The 25665-nt window shown below is 41.3% G+C and overlaps 1 protein-coding gene across 5 annotated transcripts in view; it reads right to left on the reverse strand.

Annotated features, from left to right (window-relative positions):
* LUC7L2 (LUC7 like 2, pre-mRNA splicing factor) overlaps window positions 1-17801 on the reverse strand; it is a 40834-nt gene extending 23033 nt beyond the window's left edge. The window contains exons 1-3 of one of the 5 annotated variants that reach the window (XM_072128659.1): window positions 17539-17801; window positions 15584-15622; window positions 721-791 (exon numbers count right to left, since the gene is read on the reverse strand). In XM_072128659.1, coding sequence (XP_071984760.1) covers window positions 721-791; window positions 15584-15609 — 97 coding nt within the window. In that variant the 5' untranslated portion in view covers window positions 15610-15622; window positions 17539-17801. Of the gene's footprint in view, window positions 1-720; window positions 792-15583; window positions 15623-17256; window positions 17417-17538 lie in introns of those variants that run through there. The other 4 variants (XM_072128661.1, XM_072128662.1, XM_072128660.1 and 1 more) reach the window with 4 other exon arrangements.
* Window positions 17802-25665: the final 7864 nt, after the last annotated feature.

Below are 25665 nucleotides of genomic sequence, written 5' to 3' on the forward strand. Positions count from 1 at the left end.
GTTGCAGCTCTAAAGATTGAATTGGGTCAATCTTCCAATGACCTTTCTTTGGTCAGCAGATTTTTACCGGCCTTTAAACTGCAAAATGTGAGTCGTTTCAATGTCCAAAGAACAGTGCAGATGTGATTCTCTATGAACACTTTGTGCCAAGAAGTGGATTTGATGAAAACTACATTTTAGATCCAAAGTCAATCATGTATTTTATCAGAAACAGATCAGGAAGTATGCCTGAAAAACCCAGCGACTTGCACACAGCTTGTGTATGTTCATGACACAATTTACTCTAAGGAATAGAACACCTAAAAAAAAAATGTAACTTTGTGCCTTGACTTATGCCATTATTATCCTATGGTCTCCAAGAAATTAAGAAAGATTTAATGGCATAAAAATACATTGTAAGCAGATCAAGACGCACTGGTTTACTCAACTTAACTTTCCTAAAGCTAAACACATACATCGAAATAATACAAATATTAGAGCTTTACACATTGGTACGTTTTTTTCAGTATTCCAAAACATATACCAATTGGTATACAAAATAGTTTGTTAGCAACCATGGTAACACAAGTTACTCTGTCTACAATAGGGAGACTTGATGCTTGATGGCTTTATTATTCATTTTATATAGATGGGGCAAGCAGCTGCAAGATTTCACTTTGTTATACAACTGCGTTTTTCTCCACAATCATTAACACATCTGAAAAGTTTGTTATAACTCACGGCTCGGCGAATGCGGGGCCTTTCTGATACTCCCTTGCGGTTTGAAGTAGGCAGGCATAGATACATTGAACCTTTATAAATAAAACAAGGGGGCCAGATTGTTCAGTTTGTATAAAATACATTGCGTCTGCCAGCATTTTAACACAGTTTCAAAGTACATGTTGATCCAGACGTTATGAAAAACAAATCGATAGTTATTCCCTCCCAAACCAGTTTCAATACAATTTCCAGGCATGTAGTTTCATATAATAAATTACTGATAACTAATAAATTTTTGTTAAGTTGATAATATTGAGTTAATGTCGAGTTATATCCAAATTGCTGCTAATTACAGAATAGCTCACAGTTTCTCTGCATAATTGAGAGACTAAATCCAGCTGCACATGAATAGGCTTGATCCATGGAAATGAGACCGTGTGCTGGTCTGACACCTTGGCCCGAGCACAGTGCCATACACAGGAGTCCTGCATCATATGCAACAGTTCAGCACTAATGTTATGCTGGCAAGCAGGGACTCCTTGCAGAATATTTCACTAGATCTTGATCCATGGAATCCCACCAGCACAATTAAAACATAAAATCCCAGTCATGGTCCATGTAAAACTACATACCTGGTTATATTCACAAATCATGCATTGATTGACAGTGTGTATAGTCTCCAAGGTGGTCAAGACTTTTAGGAAGATTTATTAAACGGTCTAAAAGAAAAACCTGTCTTTGTTGACCATGGAAACCAAGCCATGTTTTCCTTTCAAACTGTTTTTAAATTCTGTTTAACAAAAACACTATATAAATTAGAGGATGGCAGGAATCACAGCACAACTTACCAAGCAGAACAAAACCATGAATTCTAATTAAGAAGCTATAATCCAGAAAATTCAGGACAGACATGGCACTCATATGTTTGGTAAAAACAGTTTCTAAGGCCTCAAACACAGGATACATGAACAGTGATTATTGAGCATTTATATTTCTTAGATCAGCGGTGGCAAACCTATGGCACGGGTGCCAGAAGTGGCACTCAGAGCCCTTTTTGTGGGCACCCAGGCCTTCACCCCAGCACAGAATTTGCTAGATGGGACTAATGGTGGTCCAAGACAGCCATGGACATGCCATGCTAAAGCGACACCTCCTTGGCTGCCAGGATTACACAAGAAGCAAGAAGGTGTGGACAGAGATGGATTATCACTGGAGCTCCTGCTCTGGGTCCCCTAATTGTTTCTCTTCAAGGGAACCTGGAAGGGAGCTATAATTTCTCCATCTTCTTTCTGTTTCATTGGTGTCCTCAGGATGCCAATACAATTGAAACTTGTGATACAGCTGGGATCAATAGGTTACTGCTTAAATTGTCATGTTGGCACTTTGCGACATAAAAGTAGGTTTTGGTTGTAGGTGGGTCACTCTGCCTCTAAAAGGTTCGCCATCACTGTCTTAGATGAACCTACATACTTTAATTTGAGGCATATCTCCACAAAAGAAAAATATATAGAGCTCATTTGATGGCTGCTATTATATAAAACTTGCCAAAGATTCTTTTTTGTCCAAAACTTTTAGATATTAATATGGGTACCATGCCCTGTGTGCCATGCTGTGGCACAGAACGGTACTGCATCCCTCTACAATTTACTTTCATTAGAGTGGTTATCAGGAGGGATGGAGGAAGAGCGTGAGGACGTGCTCGCGTGGCATGAAGACATCCCTCCCCAACGCCGTTTAGCAAGTCCATGGGAGGGTACGAGCCCCGAGCCGTTTAAAGATCCCCGTCCCCATGAATCTACAGAACCTGGCTGTGATCACTGCAAGGGTAGTAGATTGGACTGAGGTAGAGTAAGAGCTCGCTGCTGTGAGAAGCCGACGGATGAAAGGAACTGGCGGCCACCTGAGGGGGACACTGGATAGAGCCTGGAGATTTTAACAATACATTTGAATCTAGATGGGATGATGTTGAGGGGATAACCACTCACAATAAGGGGAGGGGGGGGGGGGGTAATACAAATTTCAGAAATTTACTAGAGGAGTTTGAATGGATTGACCTTTGGAGGGAAAAATTCCAAATGGAAAGGCCTATTCTTGGTTTTCTAGAACATACTTAAGATTTTCACAAATAGATTGTTTTAGGAATAAATACACACTTGAATCTTTGATAGATGTATCTTACAACACAAGGGGGATTTCCGATCATACTCCGGTGCATGCTAAATTGGTAGTGAAAGGGGAGGAAAAGTATAGAATGTCTAGATTTAATGCGGGATGGCAACAAAGAGGTGTTGGAGAGGGAAATACCGTAAGTGAATTTTTGGTGAAAAATCGAGACGCGGTTTCACATTTGGTAGTGTGGGAAGTATGTAAAGGGTTTAAAAGGGGTATATTATCAAAGCAAGTATCTGTGTTCAAATACAAAAGAAAAGCTAAAGAGGTGGAATTAAGAAAGGAAATAAGTGACGCCGAGCAGATGATATGCATAGCACCTACAAAGGGTAATTGTGATAGTTGTCAGAACAGTTTAGATAAGTATGAGGAATTTATGTTTACCAAATTGAAAAAGGAATTAAGTCTCTTGCCAGAGGTCGCATTAACGCCTCACCATGCGTCATAGACGCGTGATGAGGCGCCATTACCCCCCAAAATAATTGCCATGCGTAAAGTTACGCTTGGCAGTTATTCCTTGTAGAGCGCAGGCTGAGCGGTTCGGCGCGCTCTGCAAAAGAGGTAAACGTCTGTAGGGCGATCACAGCGTGCCGGGCCGCTCAGCGGGACACGTGACACAGTGATCTGTGTCAGCAGCGCTCCGGAGCAAGAGCGCAGGCCCCGGGAGACCTGTGGACAGCGGGGCTGCTGCTCCCTGTCCTGCTCCATCTCTACCTGCCCGCAGATCCCGACGGGACTTAAGACCAAGGCCGGGTGAGTGTGCGCAGTGTATAGTGTGCGCAGTGCGTGAGTGTAGTGTAGTGTGCACAGTGCAGTGTGCACAGTGCGTGAGTGTAGTGTGTGCGGTGTATTACCGAAATTTTCATACTCCTCCTCGGGTAAAAATACTCCTCAAAAATGGTGAGAGGAGTATTTTTACCCTTCAGGAAAAATGTTAGTGCGACCTCTGTCTCTTGCAATACTATTTGGATAGAATCAAAAAGGGGAAAAAAATATATTGTCTCCATTAAAAAAAGAAGATGGAACATGGGCATTCGGAACAGAGGAAGTGAAAAGCTTTTTTTGGAGTACTTTAGGAATCTATATACGGCGTCTCAATATCAGTATAGAGGTGAGGCTAGGGAGTTTTAAATGAGGGCAAATATGCGCAAGTTGGACCTAGGCCCATAGAATTGGGGGAAGGCATCAGGTTTGGAGTTGGTATACCAACTGTTTAATGAGGTGTTATTAAAGGAAATCTTTGATACCTTTCAAGAAGCATATGAAAGAGGGGGTGTGGGACCATGAAAGAAGCTCTTGTAATTCTAATCCCGAAAGAGGGAAAGGATAATTCCCTGGTAGATGCTTATAGACCTATTTCCCTAATGACGTCAAATGCGAAGCTACTGGCCATTATACTGGCCCAAAGACTGAGGAAAATATTGGTAGATCTAGTCCATGGGGACCAGGCTGGATTTATGAGTGGAAGAAATACCACTGAAAATCTTAAAAGACTATTTTCAAATATACAAAGGATGCCAGATAATGGAGGATAAAGACTTATTCTTTCCCTAGACGCAGCCAGAGATTTCAACTCAATAGAATGGGGATATATGTGAGAAGTATTGGAGGTAATGGGAATAGGTTCCAATTTTATCAGGTGGATTAAAGTATTGTATAATGAACCGATGGCGAGACTTAATTAATGGATCGGTGTCAGAAGCCTTTCCTGTTAGAAAGGGTACTAGGCAGGGGTGCCCCTTGTCACCCTTGTTATTGATATGATGATGGAGCCCCTTGCCTGTAAAATTAGAAATGCTCAAGAGATAGTTGGACATCAGTACGGTGAGAGAATCGAGAACATATCACTTTTGCAGATTATATTTTGTTGTATTTAGGGAGTATAGATTCTGTGGATAGAGTATTGATGGTATTTCAAGAATTTAGGATAATATCAGGTATTTCTATAAATTGTGAAAAGTCAGTGATCATGAAGGTTGAGCAAGGTAGGGAATTACCTTCGCTCCCATTAAAAAATAATAGAACATGGTGAACATTTTAAATATTTGGGTGTGAAAGTCTCGAGGGACATAAATGAATATGCGGAATTAAATGTTATTCCAGTAATAAGATATGCTAGAAATAAGGTGCAAGAATGGAAAGGGTAAATGTTGGGCATCTCTGCTAGGATAGCATTAATCAAAATGATACTTCTGCCAAAATTACTTTATGTCTTAGTAAATTCCCTGATATGGATCGATCGAGGGTTATTTAAGACAATAGATGGTATATTATCCGATTTAGTATGGAGGGGAAAGAAACCTAGAATCAAGCTGGAGACAATGAATAGAAGTATTCAGGATGGTCGCCTGGGTCTCCCAGATTTAAAGAATTATTATCTGGCCACACAGATTGAAATGGCGGTAAGCAGGAGGTATAAAAAAAAAAAAGTTACCAACCCTAGGAATGTTCATACAAGTATATAATACTATTAGGGAGGATTTTAAAACAAATACATTTTTGAGGATACTCCTATATGGGGGAACACAAGATGGAAGGATGACTACTTTAGCCACAAATATCCCCTTTGGATTAACATCGGTATTAACCCCTTAACGCTGAAGCCACTTTTCACCTTCCTGACACGGCCCATTTTTTAAAATCTGACATGTGTCTATTTAAGTGGTTATAACTTTGGAACGCTTTAACCCCTTAAGGACGCAGCCTGTTAAGGTTAAGGCTCGCAACTTTTTTTTGAAATTTGACCTGCGTCTCTTTATATGGTTATAACTTTTGAACACTGTTACTTATCAAAGCGATTCTGAGATTGTTTTTTCCCCACATGTTGTACTTCATTTTAGTGGTAAATTTTGGCTGATACGTTTTGCGTTTATTTACAAAAAAAAGAAAAAAAATGATGAATTTTTAGAAAAATTTGCCATTTTCGAAATTCAAAATCACCGCGTTTTCAGGCAGATAAATTTACCACCTAAATAACTTGCAGAATAACATTTCCCATTTGTCTACTTTACATTTTCATAATTTTTGAAATGTTTGGATAATTTATTTTGACGTCACGCGGCCTACAAATCGAATAGCGATTTTCCGTATTTTCGGAATTGACTATTTTGGGGATAAATACTGTTTGAAATCAAATTTTAGATATTTAGCAACAAAACCCCCTAAATAACCAACCCATTTTCAAATCTGCACCCCTCAAACTATCAGAAACAGCATTTACAAAGATTGTTAACCCCTTGAGATCTTCATAGTAATTGAATCAAAATGGCGGTGAAATTTAGAATGGTCAAATTTTGTCGGTTATACGTTCATCTAGCCCTAAAATTTACACATTTCCAAAAGATAAAAAGAGAAAACTCACCATAAAATTTGTTCTACAATTTCTCCTGAGTGCAGTGACCCCCCACATGTGGACATTACTTGTGTTATGGGGGCACAGCAAGGCGCAGAAGGGAAGGAGCACCCTGCAGCTGCCAGGATTTTAGTTTTCTGGTTGCCCCCTTTTGAAGGCTATAACATTTTCGCTTTTCCGTTATTTGGGCCATGTGATGCCATTTTTTTTGCGCGATGAGATGCTTTTCCCATTGTTACCATTTTGGGGTTGGTATCACCTATTGTTGAAAATTTTGGAACTTTTTTTGAGGTCATGAGTAGAAAAGCATCAATTCTGTACTGGATTTTTTACTTTTTTTTTTTTTGTGTTCACCGTATAGCCTAATAATCATGTTATCTTTATTCTATGGGTCGATACGATTACGGGGATACCAGACATGAATATTTTTTCTTATGTTTTACTAAATTTGCCAAATAAAACCCTAATGTGGGGAAAAATCTATCATTTTTGCATCGCTGTCTTCCAAGTGGCATAACATTGTTACGTTTTTGGCTACAGAGCTGGTTGATGGCTTGTTTTTTGCGGGACATGTTGTTCTTTGCAACAATATCATTCTGGAGTACATATGTTTTGTTGATCACTTTTTATTGCATTTTTAGTGGGATATAAGAGGAAAAAATCATAATTTTTGGCGGGTTTTTAACGTTTTTTTTTACGGCGTTCATCATATGGGTTCAATAGTTATTTAGTTTTATTCTATGGATTGTTACGGACGCGGTGATACTATATATGTGGGGTTTGTGTTATGATTTAGACTTTTTTGAGTGTTATATGTCTCTTTATATGTTTTGGGGCTTATGGGCATTTTTAGTGATTTATAAAGTAATTTTTTATTGAAAAACATTTTTTTTTACATTTTTTTACATGATCCACCATGGGATATGAACAAGCAATCATCTGATTGCTTGTTCTTGATAATACTCTGCAATACTAATGTATTGCAGGGTATTATCAGTGCCAGCCTATGCAGATGCATAGGCTGACACTTTGCCTTTAAGATGACGTCACAGACGCCATCTTAAAGGTAAACCCTCCAGGCTTCTCTGGGGTCTCGATCGGACCCCAGAGGTGCCAAAACAGCGATCCCCCCCCGAAAACGGTGCGGGGGGGCCGATCGTGGGGTAAAGACCCCCAGAATGCATGTTAAATGCCGCGGTCGCGTTGACCGCGGCATTTAACGGGTTAAACACCCGCGATCGGAGCCCAATCCGACCGCGGGTGTTAGCCGGGGATGTCAACGGTAGATTACCGTTGAAATCCCGCGGCTAACGATGCCGGTTCGGCTGCTATACAGCGCTGAACCGGCATCGTCTCTGCGCAGTAGCTGTACTGCGCTGAGCGCTATTCGCGGGACTCCGCGCAGTACAGCTACGGCGCATAGCGCTAAGGGGTTAACATATCCAGTTGATTTTGAGATTGTTTTTTCGTGACACATTGTACTTCATGCTGGTTGAGAAATTTAATCAATATATTTAGTATTTATTTATGAAATAAATGGAAATTTGGCAAAAATTTTGAAAAAAACAATGTTTTCCAAATTCAAAATTTTCTACTTTTTGGAAAGTTGGTCATATCACTAAAGTAACTTGATAACTAACATTTTCCATATGTCTGCTTTAACTTGGCATCATTTTTCAAACATCTTTTCCTTTATTTAGGATGTTAGGAGGCTTATAACGTTAGGTGCAATTTTTCCGATTTTCACAAAAATCATCAAAACCTACTTTTGGAGGGTCAATTTAGTTAGAAGTGACTTTATAAGGCCCACATGACAGAAAACCCCCACCATTTTAGAAACTACACCTCTCAAAATATTCAAAACAACCTTTGGGAATTTTGTTAACCCTATGAGCGTTTCATGAGGGTGAAAGATAAATGAAAGTGAAATTAGAGAAATGTAATTTTATCTTACTATAGATTCATTGAACACTAAAATTTGCACCTTCACAATGGGTTAAAAAGGAAAATGCATTTTACAATGTTGAGGGCAATTCCTCCTGAGTATGCCAATACCCATTTTGTCACTGTACCCTGCTGTACGGGCACAGGGGGGCACTTGGAAGGGAAAGAGCGTTGTTTCGTTTTTGCAGGGCAAATATGGCTGAAAAAGTTTTCATGTGTCAGGATGCATTTGGAGAGCCATAGTGGTACCAAAACAGATGAAAGCCACAACAAGAGACACCATTTTGGAAAGTACACCCCTTGGAGAGTTTAGCAACGTGTAATTTGTGTATTTTCCCAAACAGGTGTTTGATTCAATTAGGCCCCAAAAGGGAAAAAAGGTGAACATTTTCTCAAAAAAGTCACTTTTACCCAAAATTTTTGTAAGCCACAAGGAATAAAAGATGAAACAACCCCATAAATGTGTAAAACTATTTCTCCTAAGCACAGAACTGCACCACTTTTGCATATAAAGTGTTGTATGGGTACACAGTGGGCCTCAGAAGGGTAAGAGGGGCTTTGACCTTTTAGAAGCCAGATTTGACAATCATCCTTTACATGTGTCAGGATGCATTTGGAGAGCCCTAGTGGTACCAAAACAGAGGGGAACCCCAACAAGTGTCACCATTTTGGAAAGTGCACCCTTTGGAGAATTCAGCAAGGTGTAATATGTGTATTTTCCCCTACAGGTGTTTGCTTCAATTAGGTCCCTAAAAGCAAAAAGATGAACATTTTCCCAAAAAAGTCACTTTTACGGCAAATTTTTGTATCCCATAAGGCATTAAAGATGAAACAACCCCAAAAAATGTGTACTAGCATTTCTCCCGAGTATAAAATTGCCCCACACATGCAAATAAAATGTTGTATGGGTACGCAGTGAAGCTCAGAAGGGAAAGAGGGGCGTTGGCCTTTTAGAAGCCAAATTTGACAGACATCCTTTACATGTGTCAGGATGCATTAGAGAGCCCTAGTGGTACCAAAACAGAGCGGAACCCCAACAAGTATCACCATTTTGGAAAGCACACCCCTTAGAGAATTTAGCAAGGTGTAATATGTGTATTTGTCCGTAAAGGTGTTTGATTTAATTAGGACTTAAATAGATAAAAGGTGAACATTTTCTTATAAAGGTCATTTTACTCCTAATTTTATATAGCCACAAGGGATAAAAAAAATGTAATAACCCCCCAAAATGTGTAAACCTATTTCTCTCAAGTGTATAAGTACCCCACATGTGTATATAAAATGTTGTATGGGCGCACAGTAAAAGGAAAGGGGGATGTTTGCCTTTTAGAAGCCAAATTTGACAGAAATGTTTGACATGCATTTGGAGAACCCTAGTGGTATAAAACAGAGAAGAATCCGAAAAGTGACCCTAATTTTTGAACGCATACCCCTTAGAGAATTTTGCAATGTGTAATATATGTATTTGCCCCTACAGGTGAATGATCCAATTAGGCCCGAATCATTAAAAAGGTGAAAATTTTCCTATAAATGTCACTTTACCCCTAATTTATGTAAGCCACAAGGGATAATATATTAAATAACCCCGAAAAAGGTGTAAAACTATTTCTCCCGAGTGTAGAAGTACCCCACATGTGCATATAAAATGCTTTATGGAGGCACAGTAGAGGAAAAGAGGGATGTTTGTCTTTTAGAGGCCAAATTTGCAAGAAATCCTTCACATGTGTCAGGATGCATTTGGGGAGCCGTAGTGGTACCAAAACAGAGGAAAACCCGACAAGTGACCCTAATTGTTGAATGTACACCCCTTGGGGAATTTAGCAAGGTGTAATATGTGGTGTAGGGTAATACACGTGGTGAAATGAGCATTTTGAACATACAGGTGGTTTCCAAATATGATGTGCAATGGAGTCCAAGATGGAAATTGCAATTATTTCTGGAAAGTTCAGTGCCCGTTATGTGGCACCCCTTATGAAATAATGGAGGGGTATAGGGAGCAACGGGACATAACAGTTGTTACAATTATTCATTTTACCGAAATTAATTCACAATAGGTTGGGCGTGAATTGTGAATGTCTAGTGTATAAGGAGGTAGAATATACCAGGGGACCAACTAAACTTTTGTCACTCTGGAGGTGTTGCAGGTCTCTTAGTATATACCGTATTTTCCGGACTATAAGGCGCACATAAAAGCCTTGGATTTCCTTGGAAATCCAAAGTGCGCCTTATAGTCCGGTGCGCCCTATAGGAGGGCAGCGGACCCTACTTGCATAGGTCCCCGCTACCGGAGACAGCAGATCTTCAGCGGGAACTGCAGACCACGCGGCACGAACAACTTCTGCCGCGTCGGTCTGCAGTTCCCGCTGGAGATCTGCTGTCTCCGGTAGCGGGGACCTATGCAAGTATGGTCCGCTGCCATCCTCCACCTCCTGCTCACCTTCCCCGCGTCTCGTCGGGTCTCGTCTCCGGGTCGCGTCGCGTCTCTTCTCGTCGGGTATCCGGTCCGCCCCCGGACCTCCGCCACGCCCCCGGACCCTGCGCCGTATATATGGAATTATTCCATATATAAGGCGCATCGGACTGATGCGCCTAATGGCCCGGAAAATACAGTAGTGTCCATCCTAACTCCTCTTTTGGAACAGACTCTTTATTGAGTCCTACCTTTAGAAGCAGCAGAATTCACCGGGAAAATGCTGTCCTGGCAAAACACAGGAACATCTAAACCAGAGGTACTGGGGCCCCGTCCTTCTTGTCCCAATATTAGTTTCCTAATATCTTCCTCTTGAAAACTGAGAAATGATACGGCAGGACCTGCACATTGGAACAGCTCGTAAGAGTTGTACAGCATAATCTGTACAATGTGCACGGCCAGCACTTTTGTACCATATCTTCGTTTTAGTAGGGAAATTATCGCCAAGTGTTGCTCTTATTCACCCTAGCGATGCCCATTGTGACAAATATTGCTGCTTTTGGCTGGACCAAATCGACCAGCCAATAGCGGCAAACATGGACAGAGGGGGGCAACAAAATCCCTCTGAACCACAAGGCACAATTGGTGGCTGTCAGGAACAGCCGCCACTCTGCCCCGATCACCGTGTCTACAGACATAATGACCGGTATTACTGACGTCATAAGTAAATTCGCTGCTATTGGCTCGTCTGAATTGATGAGCCAATAGCATTCTGGTCCATGGGGCAGGATGGATGGCTGTCAGGAACAGCCGCCGTCTTACCCCGATCACTGTGTCTGACCGGTGTTGGCAAGTCACTACCCGCCGCACCTTTCTATTACAACGCGCGTTGGGAATAGGCTATACAATCTTTATTTTTTAAGCAATTTAGACAAATAAGGGCTTATTTTTTGCGAGATGAGATGCACTGTAAAAAAACCTTTATTTTAGAGGGTGTTTAGCATATCGAAGCAATTTTATTAACTTTTTACGTGTGGAGGAAAATAAAAACATCAATTCTTGTTTTGTATTTTTAGCATTATTTTGGGGGGGTGTTCACTGTAGCATAACAATAATATATTATCTTCATTCTACGGATCACTACGATTACGGTGATACCTCATTTATATAGTTTTATTTGTCCAATTTTATTGAAGGAAAACTAGAATAGAAAAAATTGCATTTGTTTTAGTATTGCCATTTTTATAGCGGCATAATTATAGTATTTTTTGGTTTACGGAGCTGGTTGTAAGCTTATTTTTTGCATGACAAGTTGATCTTTTTATTTGTATCATTTTGGTGCTTGTAACTTTTTCGGATCACTTTTTAGAACATTTTTTGTAAAGCAATTTGATAAAAAGTTTTAATTTTTGCAAGTTTTTGGCGTCTTTTTTCTACCACGTTCACCGAGCGGTTCAAATTATGATTAGGATTTATTGTACAGATTGTTACGGACGCAGCGATACCAAATAAGTGGGGTTTTTTCGTGATTTAGTGTTTTTTTATACTTTATTACTTGTGTAAAAGGGAAATGTGGTGTTTGAGGGGACTTTCACTTTCTTTTATTATTTATTTTTATTGTAAAAAACCTTTATTTATTTTTACATTTACTGACATCTTAGCTTGAACAAGTGATCTTCTGATCACTTGTTCAAGCTTTTTTACAGGTTACACAGTGCAATACAGGTGTATTGCACTGTGTAATGTAAGACACTGAGCATGCTGCGCATGCCCAGTGTCTTACAGCCGGGTCCTGCCAGAAGGCACGGACCCGGCTTCCGGAGGAAGATCTCGCAGCCCCGTGCACCGGCAGTCCCGGGGCTGCGATCGGAGCAGCGGACCCCCCTTTAATTAACTTCAAATGCCTCTAACACGCCGCGGTCAGCGCGACCGCGGCATATTAGGGGTTAACACCCGCGATCGGAGAAATCTCCAATCGCGGGTGTCAGCTATAATATATAGCTTGACGTAATAGTACTGCATTTTGCGGGAACGCACCTCCCGCGATGCAGTACTATTACGTCAAATGTCGGGAAGGGGTTAAACTTTTGGGGCAAATTTATGAAAAGGGAGTTCTTAAGTCATGGATCAGTATGAGAGAGGATTTTCTTTCCGATGAGACATGCATTAGAATCTGTGAAGGTGGAGATAACTCAAGGGAAGAATCCTGTTAATAGGTTTATGGAGATCTGTGTAAGTAGTCCTAGAAACGGTAGACTGGCAATTACGTATGTAAAATTGATAGAAAAAAAATAAAAATTGTAGATCTTTATCTAGGTACGTGGGAGAAGGAATTTGGGCCAATAGGGATTGAGGTGGGAACAAATCGTGAGAAGTATACCTGAGGTACCATTTACGGAAAACAGATATTTCATTTGTAAGCCGCGTGACATCAAAATAAATTATCCAGACATTTCAAAAATGATGAAAATGTAAAGTAAACATATGGGAAATGTTACTCAGCAACTTATTTAGGTGGTAAATCTATCTGCCTGAAAACGCTGTATTTTCGAAATTATCGCATTTTTCCTTTTTTGTAAATAAACGCAAAACTTTAAAGGGCCGGCTTGAATGGTTTGAAGTTTTATCACCATCTTCAATTACAACACACCTGGAATGATTCAACTGAGGAGTCTGAGGAACGATTAATGACGATATCGCCTACAAACAAAGTCCTTGCTAGCCAGGGGCTAACTGCTGGTATAATTTCATAACTTCATACCAATACTTGGGGGACTATTTAAAGAGAACCTGCCATGCAATTTAACCAACCTAAAATAAAGACAGCTGAAACTATGTTTAAAAAGCATTGCCCTTATCCCGAAAAGGTTCCTTTCCATGGCTTCCATGCCTTCAATGTTAAAAAAATAAGTTAGTTATCGGAATCATTCACCCTAATTGAGTTATGCATAATAAAATTTTACCTTCACTACCCTGCCACCTCGTTCCCGATTGACTGGTCTGAGTGCCATGATATTCTTCTCTATAGAGAGCTCTGTTACATCATTGGGCACGTAAAGTCATGGATGACATCATCTATGGTCCTATTACATCTGCAACATCTACCTCATACAAGTATCTGATCACATGAAATCACAGCAGCCTACATGGAGGGTGGGGAGTAGTAGAAGTCCATGGAGGCTGATGTGATTTCATGTGATCATATATATGCATGGTGTAGTTTGCTAAAGTTAGGAGACTAAAGGACCTATGAGAATGTCACTCTGGTCACATGGCATGGTATGGAATAGAGAAGATGGGAAGGGCCGGCCGGCAAAGCAGGACATGCCCCCTCTGATGCCATGGAATATAACAAAGTTGAATTATGGGGATATATTGGAAACCATTTTTAGCTAAAAGAATGCTGTCAGTTAATAGGGCTCTACAGGTTTTCTTTAATGGAAACCTACCACTTTAAAATGGTAGTTATAACCCTCAAATACCTTGAACCAGCTCAAGGTGAGCTGATGCCGGAGCATATCTTCATTATTTGCAGAAACCGCTGTGTTGCTTTTTAAACTTTTATACTTTATATTCCAAGCACGCTACGGTACACCATGATATGTGCTCGGCGCACCATGCGCGCGACCGTGCATGCGCCAGTGACGTCACCAAGCTCTCGGGCATAGTTGCGCCTACGCAACTTCGCGTGCGAAGCTGGCCAGGATAAAAATTTGAAGGTGCGCAGGCGTGAGTGTGCCAGAGAACTCGGTGACGTCACCGGCTCTCCGGCACTTCCGAATCAGGCGCGTGCATGGTGCGCCAAGCACATATCATGGTGCGCCAAAGCGCGCTTGGAATATAAAGAATAAAGCAGTTTAAAAACCAATACAGCGGTTTCTGCAAATACTGAAGATATGCTCCAGCACCAGCTCACCCTAAGCTGGTGCAACGTATTTGAGGGTTATAACTACCATTTTAAAGTGGTAGGTTTCCTTTAAAACAAAAGTATAGGTGGGAAGTGGATATTTGAACCATTACCGATGAACTGTGGAAATCTGTGTAGCCTTCAGGTGTTTGTAAACATTAAAAATGTTTCCATAAAAATCCTGAGACGCCACGTGTATACACAGACTGATCGTTTACTTCCAGGTGATGAAAATCTGTCCATGGTAATGTGATGTCCCACTGACGTATGGCTCGTTACACCCACAGAACAGTAATCAAAGCTGTGCACTTGACCATAGACAGATTTTCATCACTTAGAAGTAAACTTCCAACAGGCTTCCTACAAACTGTATATTAGAAAATTGTATTACTTTTTCATTATACAAAACAATAACATTTAGTTGCTGAAATTGGAAAAGCCTCTCAATAGGCCCTTAATTTAATATATATATATATAAAATGCAAATAATCCAGCTCCACGGACACTCCGGTTGTAGATAAAAACGTGATATATTCTTTATTGAAGTACAAAAAGGAGATATACAGCCAAGCAGAGGGAAACACACACACAGAGCCACGGCTATGGTCTACGCGTTTCAGAAAACTCCTTAATCATGACCTGGTCCGTGTCCGTGGAGCTGGATTATTTGCATTTTATATATTTCTTGGACTTGGAACAAAGAGAATCCGTGCTTGGACTCCTGGTCATATACTGCTGTGCCTCAAGGTGAGCTGACTTCCACCTTTCTATATACATCGTGTTAAGATTCTTTGGGTTTGTATTTAAGTTGAATTTGTATGCAAGTTGGAACAGGTATATTTTAAAACTGACACTCCAGACAATTTTTTTTTGTCCCAGTGACAGTGTCCCAGCCTGGACTGGGACTGAAATAAAGCTTCACCAGAGGTCACAGTGGGCAGAGAGGTGCATCTGCCCTGTGACATATCCTGTGTGTTGTAGCCTTTCTTTGGACTACATTCGTTATTGGACAAATTCAGCACGTATGTCAGGAAAGCTTTCAGCATATTTACAATGAACATGAACACATGTTCATTGTAGGCATAATAGGAATCATTTTTACCTCCATCTCCTCTTTATACATAGCATCCATCGGGAAAATCTGAATGGGGGAAAAAAAAAATAAAACAACAGCCTGTGATTTTTCCTCATGCTTCTAAGGCCGGCAGCACACGTAACATTTTGAACCCGTTTTGGGCCGTTTTTTAAGTAGTTTTGAAAACGCATCCGTTTTTGGCTGCTTTGAATCTTCATTTCTGGAAGTGTAGGCAGCTGTGAAAAAGATTAAAACTAGCCAAACACTGTACCGTGCTGTGAGCAAGACAAAAAATATAATAATAAAATATATATATATATATAGAGCATGTCTTATTTTGTTCAGTGTTACTTCCTATAAAAGTCTATGGGAACTATTAAAATGTGCCTGGAATTTGGTTGTGCGCCGTATGCTGCCTTGTATGCGTGCAGTATCCAGTTAGACCAAAACCAGAGGGAAGTGCATTCTGTCAGCCAGCCATCATTTGCAAGCTATAGATAGAGTGACATACGGATGAAAAACGTCATGCATAAATGGATCCATATGGCACAGATATACAGCACTGGAGAAATATTATGGGGCAGATTTATAAAAAGTGTCCCAAGGTTAGGGCCATTGCACACAAACATATGGGGGACATATATACAGCCGAAAATTTACTGCCGCATATAAGTCCCCCATACTTGTCTATGGGGCCGGCTCCATATGGTGCTTACAGTACCATGTGCACAAAAAAAAAAAAAAGAGATAGAATGTTCTCCATCTTTGGCCGTAAGAACAGCGGAGCGCCATTATTCACTATGGAGAAGGGAGGGGTGAGCAGCCCCAACACGCCTGAAGTGTGGATGTACCCTTAGACAGTGCAGAGTATGACTAGACAGTCTAAGGCTACATTCACACTAACGTATGGGGGACGTATATACGGCCGATATACGTCCCCCATACACTTCTATAGGCGCACGGAACCCTACGGGAGCGGTACGGTGCAGCACACGTGCGGCACCGTACCGTTCCGTACCCGGGAAAAAGATAGGACCTGCCCTATCTTTTCCCGTAATACGGCGCCGTGCACCATAGGTTGCTATGGAGAGGGGCGGGGGTGAGCTGCGCCCACCTCCTCCTCCTCTCCCCGTACACTGCCGTTGCCCGCTACGGTACGGGCGGGCAACGGCAGTGTGAATATAGCCTTATTCTTCACCAGATTCATTCAAGTGCCTGGTGCTGGATGATAAATCTGGTGCAGTACAAGACTGTCTAGTTATACTCTGCACCTCCTATTAGTTGGCTTACTTTACGCCACAAAATAAGGACAGAATTCTGTCGGGTCAGGAGTACTTTTGGGGCATCGACCTTTTTGTCACAAGCCCATGCCCCCTTTAACGGGCCACACCCCTTTTGTAGTGCTAGCCGGAGGAGTGCCAGAAAACTGTTTATAAATGTGGGGCAGACTTTTCTTGTGCAAACCACCACAAAACTCCCCCATGTTCTTGCAAAAGGGGCCTTACTGAAGAGTACACAGAATAAATGCTCAGGGGAGGCAGATGCAACTTTTTTACCTCCATTCCCTGCCTCCACTAAACATACCCTGTGGGGAATTATATCATATTGAATCTATTGGTTCTGCATAAGTCACGTGACCCAGTCCTGAAACAAATGCAAAATTAGCAGAGAAAACGGCAAGAAAGAACAGCTGTACGTACAAATGACGTAATGGTACGTCCTCCCCGTGACGTGTCACTCCGCTGCACGGTTTGTTCGCAGGTTATTTGTTGCTGGATTATTTTCCCGCCTTCCTGACTACAGACGATACATGTCTGAGGGCTCGTCTCGTACACGGAGCGGCACACTGTCAATCACACTCTTCCCCCAGGTAAATAACACATTCCACCTTACGTACATACGAAGAACTCACGCGGCTCACGACGAAGCAACAGACAACGTGAAACTTGCGTTTAACAGAAAACAGCAGCGGAACCACTTACCGTCCCGTGAGGTCCCCATGAGCTGGTCGAGCATGGCGCGCATTTGGGCCTGCGCCGACATTTTGAGGAGAAAAAGGTTCAAGCCGTGAGAAAACACTGGTCGGAGTAACCTTTCTCTGGTTAATGACACGCAGCGCCCGCTGTCCTCCACAGGCAGCTGTCAGGGAGTCTGTCCGCTGCGGGTTACTTACTGAACGGAGAGCACGGACCGAAAAAACTATCGCGATAAGTGGCGGTTAGTGTACTCGCTCGCTCCCTGCTGGCTGCTCTGATTGGCTACACCTTCGCTATGTTCCCAGTATGCGCCTTGTGATTGGCTTATCTAGCTGCAAAGTGCGGACGTTTCATGAGTGTTCCGCTCGTATGGAATGTCACACAGTGACGTGTTACTATATATAAAGCTTCCTTCCAGGGCCTGACCTGTACAGTACTAGCTGTTATTATAGAACACCTGTGGTTTGTGTAGAGTGCACGCTAAGACAACTGGGAATGTTTTCATTTAAACCATTTGTAATTTTTACTTAAAAATCGTGAGAACATATGTCAATAAAAGCAGTGTATTGATCTGTCATGAAATGACAAAAAAAAAATCATCATGAAAGAAGAATTAAAGGTTGATGATGCCTCCTGTTAAAGGGGTTTGCCCATGAAAAAAATAAATCAAAATTTCAATCCCCAGAGATGTCAAAACAATAAAGATCATTTTTAACAATTTCTATTTTAATCAGTTTTTTTGCTGTTTTAGCTCCTATCACTCCCTAGGCTGGTCAGTGTAAGATTTCAGAATGTGGGCAGGGACTCTCTGAGCCAGGGCCGGGACAAGGGGTGGGCAACCGCATAGGGCGCTACCCCTGCCTCCCATCCTGGGGCGCTGTTGCTGCCCCCAGCAGCAATCAGGGATATGTATCTTAAAGAAACACATATCAGTGGTTGCTGGACGCAGCCAGCGCCCTCTAAGACCGAGGAAACCGGCTGCTGACGTCATTGGGTCATAGAGTGGATATACTGGGGAAGGGTGCTGGGCCTTCCTCCCCCCTCCCCATATAAGTTCTTTATCTGTCTGTGACTTGTAGTCTTCCTCTGGCTGTTGCTGCTGGCAGGAAGTCAGTGTCTGTGTATTATTGAGAGCACTGTCCTGAAATTCAAGGGGGAGGGGCTAGAGGCAGAAGGGGGAGAATATCTCAGCTCCACAGCCATCAGAAAGAAAAGCAAGATGGCTGCCGAGCCTAAAGTCAGAAGATACAGGGTCGGGAACCAGAGGCAACAGAATTGTGCACACCAGGACTGATAGAGACAGGTTGGACTTATATCTATGAAATTCTGTATTTTTGTTAATACTAGTGAATTAGAGAATGTGTTATTTTGCTATCATGAGTACATTTAAGAAACTTGTTGAAATACCCCTTTAAATTCTTTACTTTATTTCAAACACCATATAACACAGAAATTAGAAAAAAAAAAAAACATTTGGCATGTACAGTACAGTACTGTCCCCTGCTGACAGGTTCCTTTTAAGCAAAGCTAGATAATTTTATCTTTTGCCAATGTATACATTGCTTATCCTATGCTACCTCCTAGTGACAGTGGTGTAACAACAGCCGGATGGCCCATGCTGCTATGGGGCTCTGGATGGTTAGAGAAACTAAAATTTACTAGTTTACCCCTGGGTGCCTATGAACAGCACAGCAGTAACGCCTGCTGTGCTGAACATAGAACCTTTGTCGGCTGCCCCCTCTGACAGTCGGCAGCACATCATCCTGCGCACCCGCGGCTCCTCCTGTCTGCCCACCACCACATCCCCCTACCCGCCCGCCATGTCCTCCTGCGCGCCTCCATGACTATACAGCTGCCCGTGCCCTGCCCACCCTGCACATATATACAAATGCTGCTTGAGTATTTATGTATATTCTGTATGAGTGTATAAGGTGTGTATGAATATGTGTAGATTTTCTGTAAATATACGCAGTATATGTGTAGATGCTGTAAATACTGTATGTGTATATATGCTGTATTTATATAAAGTATGGAGGGTATTTATGAGCGCTTTTGCACGCTTCTGCAGCAATCTGCCCCCTTCACGCCAGTGGGGCATGGAGGGGCGCGTCTGGCTGGCAGAAAGTGGGCCGGCGCAGGGCATCCCTGTCCCAGCGCCTGTGCACTTCCTGCTGTCGGCAAATTTTTCATATGTGAAAATTCGCTGGCTGCGTTTATTTCTATGCCTGGCAGGGCCTGGTGTAGAGAAACACACTGCCCAGCATCCCGCCAGATACATCAAGAGGCCGAAGGCTCTTGATGTATGTGGCTGCGCCGGAGAAGCGGCCAGCATATGATAAATAAACGCCTATGTGTGTATATGATGTGTTTATACTGCACATGTGTGTGTATATACGGTGAGTGTATACTGTATGTATTAGTATATGTTGTGTATACACTATATGCATGTATATAACATGTATGTACTATACAGTATGTGTGCAAATTCCATGTGTATAAACGGTATGTGTATATTCTGTATGAGTTTGTATAAACTGTGTATTAGTGTTTAAATGTACATACAAGTGCATGAATGCGTGCGTGCGTATAAGTGTATATGAGTATATAAAAGTGAGTATGAGTTTGGAACTTTATGGGGGTTATTTACTAAGGGTTTCGAATTGCACTTTCGTCAGACGGTTTTCGGGATTTGCGCAGCTTTGACCGGTATTTAGCAGAGGATTGTGTCGCACGCGATTGGATTGTGGCACAGATACGCTGGCTTTCATGTGACAGATATCGGGGGCGTTCTGTCAGACGATCCAACGGATTTGGACTGAGTGCAGGATTTAACTTTCAATTTGTGTTGCAAGACAATGCACTTACATACACCAGGAAAAAGAAGGTGAACTTCAACGGACCTGAGCGAGGAAGCGACACATGCAGGATATCATGTGCATTCCGCTAGAGTGCATGATCATCGGACAATGCACTTTGGATGAACTTCAGCGGCCGGGTAAGTAAATGTGCTCCTATGTGTGTATATAGTAGAAATGTATGTACATGAGTGTGTAAATGTGTGCAATTGTATAAACGTGTCTGTACCAATATGTATACATTTTTTTAAGGGGAAGGGAGACCCCATGCAGAAATTCTCTATGGAGCCCAAGCTCTACTAGTTACGCCACTGCCTGGTAACTATCTGTGGTATTGTAGCTTGTATGTCCTATGCCCAAGTTCATAGGGTTAACCTCTTAACCATTTCCGGCAATTGATGCTCAGCACTGAGTGCACAGTTAACCAACCCTGCCCCGGCAAGCTCTGTGATTGGTCAGTCAAATTTGACTGGCGAATCGCAGCATTTTTAACTATAAAAAGGATATTCTTTAGGGTGTTTCCGCTCACCAGCAGCACCATTTTACTTTGGTATCGCAGGAGAGAGACCTGAGCCTTACATTGTGACACTCCACCTTCGCTACACTAATACTACTCTCATCTTCCTGTCTGATCCCTCCTGATCGATTTCTGATTGATTTCTACATCCTGTGTATTCTCTGTGTGATCACACTTGTAATCCGTTTAATCCCATCTCTCATCTGTCCCTTCTGAGCCCATACGCATTTTTCAGTGCGCCGTGTTAATATAACTGCACAGTATTCTCTTTTTTTATATCTTTATTAAGTCAATAGACAGAACAATTATTAAAAACAACATACTGTGTACAACGTTATTCAGAATCACAAAACATGATCCAATAACACTCCCTCCCCCACCCCAAAATCCCACTATCAATTATTATCCTTGCTGGAGATAAGCAAAATAGAAAAAATATGAGGCCCCTACCTATACCAAAAGTCCAATTAAAGCTTCCATTGAGCCCAAGTACAGTTCAGCCTACTTACCCCTCTACACTGTCTCTCATTTGCACACTCATATGCCTTGATTTTTTTCCACTATATTAAATCATTCCCTTATAACTGGAGCCTTTACATGTTTTCAATGTTTAAAGGAAACCTACCACCTGTAGTGGCAGGTTTCCGATGGCAATACTGGGCACCAGCTCAGGGTGAGCTGGTGCCGGAGCTTATTTTAGTTAGTGTTTTAAACCGCGGTATCGCGGTTTAAAACACTTTTTAAACTTTATAGCCGGCGCAGGCAGGTACGCGCTCGGCGCTTACCGTGCACGCGGCTACATAGGAAGTGAATGAGAGCCACGTGCACGGTAAGCGCCGAGCGCGTACCTGCCTGCGCCAGCTATAACGTTTAAAACACTAACTAAAATAAGCTCCGGCACCAGCTCACCCTGAGCTGGTGCCCGGTATTTCCATCGGAAACCTGCCACTACAAGTGGTAGGTTTCCTTTAACTAAAATCCATATAGCAAAAAAAATAAGTTTCAAAACAAGATATCTTTTTATCAGTGACAAAAGAAAAAAAACGTTTTTCAGCTTACCAAACATTGAAGAAACTACCGTATAAGACTAGTTGCATGGAGTATGGAGGTCGGGCCGCTCCGAGACAATGTAGGAAAAGTATGCAGGAACTCCAGCGAGGGTGAAAAAATATAATATCAAAAAATATTTGGAAAAGACATGTTAAAACCGAACTTTTAATCCCACAATTAAAAAGCCATGTGCACATGGAGAGGAGAGAAGTCATTGACGCGTTTTGGAAATTAATCCTTAGTCATAGTGGCGTATACACATGTGGAGACGGAAGGCATTTATCAGGTAAGGAAACACCCACGGGGGGAGGAATAAGGAAATGACGTAGGGAAATAGAAAAACACTCGTTAGCGAAACATATCAATAATCTGACAATGGCGTTAGTAAAAATGTATAAGTCCTTAAGCAGTATTACGGTAAACAGTTAAAATGTAATTTTTATTAATTCCTCATAAAAAAAAATCAATAATTCAATAAATGTGCTCACACCAAGGACATTATAACACATGCCTTTACAACTCCCCTAGTGTATTAATTACCAGATAGAAGGCACACAAGATGAATATAAATACATATACATATGCATAGGGGTAGGTATCACCCTCAAGAAAAAGGTTCAGTAAATAAGGTCAAATACCTACCCTAGGGTACCTACTTGCTCTCCGACCCGTAGTGGGTCTTGCTTACCCATACATATGTAGCAATAAAAGTTCCAATCGTCGGGCTTGGGAGGGAGCTGCCTCTTTCTTTTCTGGGGAGGGTGTGATTCCCTAGCAATGCTCACCCTAATCCCCAATAGCTGCCGCCCTCACAAGGGCAGTCCCAAGTACTGTCCCTTGTCATACAATATCACACCTCCCCTTGTGATATCGTATGACAAGGGACAGTACTTAGGACTGCCCTTGTGAGGGCGGGCGCTATTGGAGATTAGGGTGAGCATTGCTAGGGAATCACACCCTCCCCAGGAAAGAAAGAGGCAGCTCCCTCCCAAGCCCGACGATTGGAACTTTTATTGCTACATATGGTAAGCAAGACCCACTACGGGTTGGAGAGCAAGTAGGTACCCTAGGGTAGGTATTTGACCTTATTTACTGAACCTTTTTCTTGAGGGTGATACCTACCCCTATGCATATGTATATGTATTTATATTCATCTTGTGTGCCTTCTATCTGGTAATTAATACACTAGGGGAGTTGTAAAGGCATGTGTTATATTGTCCTTGGTGTGAGCACATTTATTGAATTATTGATTTTTTTATGAGGAATTAATAAAAATTACATTTTAACTGTTTACCGTAATACTGCTTAACCCCTTATCACCGACACTAGTTTTCAGCTCAATGACCAGACTCGATTTTTCAAATCTGACATGTCTCACGATAATTGGTTATAACTTCGGAACGCTTTAACATATCCGGGTGATTTTGAGAATGTTTTCTCGTGACACACTGTACTTCATGTTAGTTATAAAATTTAAGTGATAAGTTTTGCGTTTTGTTCTAAAAAAAGTGAAAATTTGGCAAAAGTTTGTAAAAATTCTTCATTTTCCAAGTTTGAAATGTTCTTGTTTCCAGACAAGATGTAAAACTACCCAAAAAGTTTGATAATTAACATTTACAGAATATCTGATTTATGTTGGGATGATATTTTATGCTTCCGGTCATTTTTCTAGGATGTTATGAGATGCAGAACTTTAGGTGCGATTTTTCTTATTTTCATGAAAATCGCCAAAACTCACATTTTGAGGGACAACTCAGCTTTCAAGTGACTTTGAGAGGCCTAAATAATAGTAAAACCCCATAAATTACCCCACTATAGAAAGTTCACCCCTCAACATATGTAAAACAACTTCTATTAACCCTTTAAGTGTTTCACATGGGTTAAAAAATATGGACCTGCGATTTAGAAAATATAGAATTTTTTTGGAAAATACATTCATTTAGGCCAAACAGACAGTTTCAGAATAAATTAAATGATGAAATGCACTGCAACACTTGATGCCCAATTCCTCCCGAGTGTACTGATACCACATATGTTGTGGTACACTGCTGTACAGGCGCACGGCCGAGTATAGAATGAATGGAGGCGCCATTCACAGCAGATTTGTATTGTCACATTGTACAACCTATAAACTTTTATTTTTTTTGGTAATGCAAACATATGAGGTCTTATTATTTACGGGATGATATACAATGTATAGATAATTCATTTTGGGAGTCTAAAGCTTATTCATGAGATTTTATTAACTATTTCAAGGGGGACACAAACAAAATCATCAATTTTTATTTTGAATTGTTAGCATTTTTTCCCCCCGCTCACCGTAACATAAAAATAATATTTTATCTTTATTCTCTGGTTCACTGCGATTACGGTGATACCTCATTTATATAGTTTTTCTTATTTTTGCTCAATTTTCCTGAGCAAAACCAATATTGGAGAAAATCGCATTGTTTTTACTATTGACAACTTTTCAGGGCCATAACTTCTGTATTTTTCAGATCTGGTTGATGGCTTATTTTTTGCGAAAACAGTTGTTCTTTTCAGTCGTATCATATTAGGGAACGTAACTTTTTTTGATCACTTTTTAGAACATTTTTTGTGATGGTGTTTGATGAAAAATTGTATATTATGGGAAGTTCACCGAGCGGGTTCAATATTGATTTAGATTTATTGTACAGATTAATACCAAATATGTACGTGTTTTTGTGTTTTATTTACTTTATTTGCATTTTATGTGTTACTGGGGAGATTATGGGACTTTTATTTTATTTATTTAATTATATTATAAAAAGATTTAATTTTTTTTTTTTTACTTTTTTGTCTACTTCTGGGCTTGAATAAAAGATCATCCGATCGCTTATTCAAGTCTTTACACTGCAATACACTTGTATTGCAGTGTATAGTGTAAGTAACTGAGCACAGCCCGACACCGGCACCAGCGAGACCCGGTGTCCCGAAATCTTCTTCTGACGCGCCGCCGTAGAAAGGCGTACGCGTCAGAAGAAGTACCCTTAATGACCGCCGTAAAAAGCCGATACGGCGGTCATTAAGGGGTTAAGGAGTTATATATATCTTTTGGTGACAGAATAAGGATATTTGCCCTGTTGCTTTGTGATAAAAATGTATAAGATCTGAACACAAGTTCAAGCCATAGGGGTAACTGGTATTTAGAATCAGTATCCAGAAAGCTTCTCTGGTGAGTAAAACTTTGCGCCAGTCGCCTCCCCGTTTTGGTGCAGAAACCTTTTCAATGATAATGGCTGACATGTGTGTAAAAGAATCATTATGAATTGTTTTGAAATGTTTGGCTACATTGGACACATTACGAAAAGATGTCTTATTTGCATCATTGATGTGCTCATATAAGCGAGTTTTGAATTTCCTGACCGTGCAACCCATGTATTTTAGGTGACAGTGGGTACAACTGATGAGGTACACTACATGGTGACTGTCACAATTGACATATTTGTTAATATTGTAAACTGTGGGGTTAAGATTGTTATAACTATGAAAGGTAGTAATAAACATGGAAAATTCAAGTCCGCACAGTGGAAACAACTCCTCAAAAGGAGGGGTGCAGGGCCCCCCAAGGATCTTGGCCAGGTCCTTACTTGTATATAAAATGGAAATGGTATTGAGGGGGGCGTGGCCTGACTATGGAGGAGTAAGGAAGCAACCTTGCTTAGCTCCCGGGTTTAGCCAGGATTCCGC

This window comes from Engystomops pustulosus, chromosome 10 (genome assembly GCF_040894005.1).
Source record: "Engystomops pustulosus chromosome 10, aEngPut4.maternal, whole genome shotgun sequence".
NCBI lineage: Eukaryota > Metazoa > Chordata > Amphibia > Anura > Leptodactylidae > Engystomops > Engystomops pustulosus.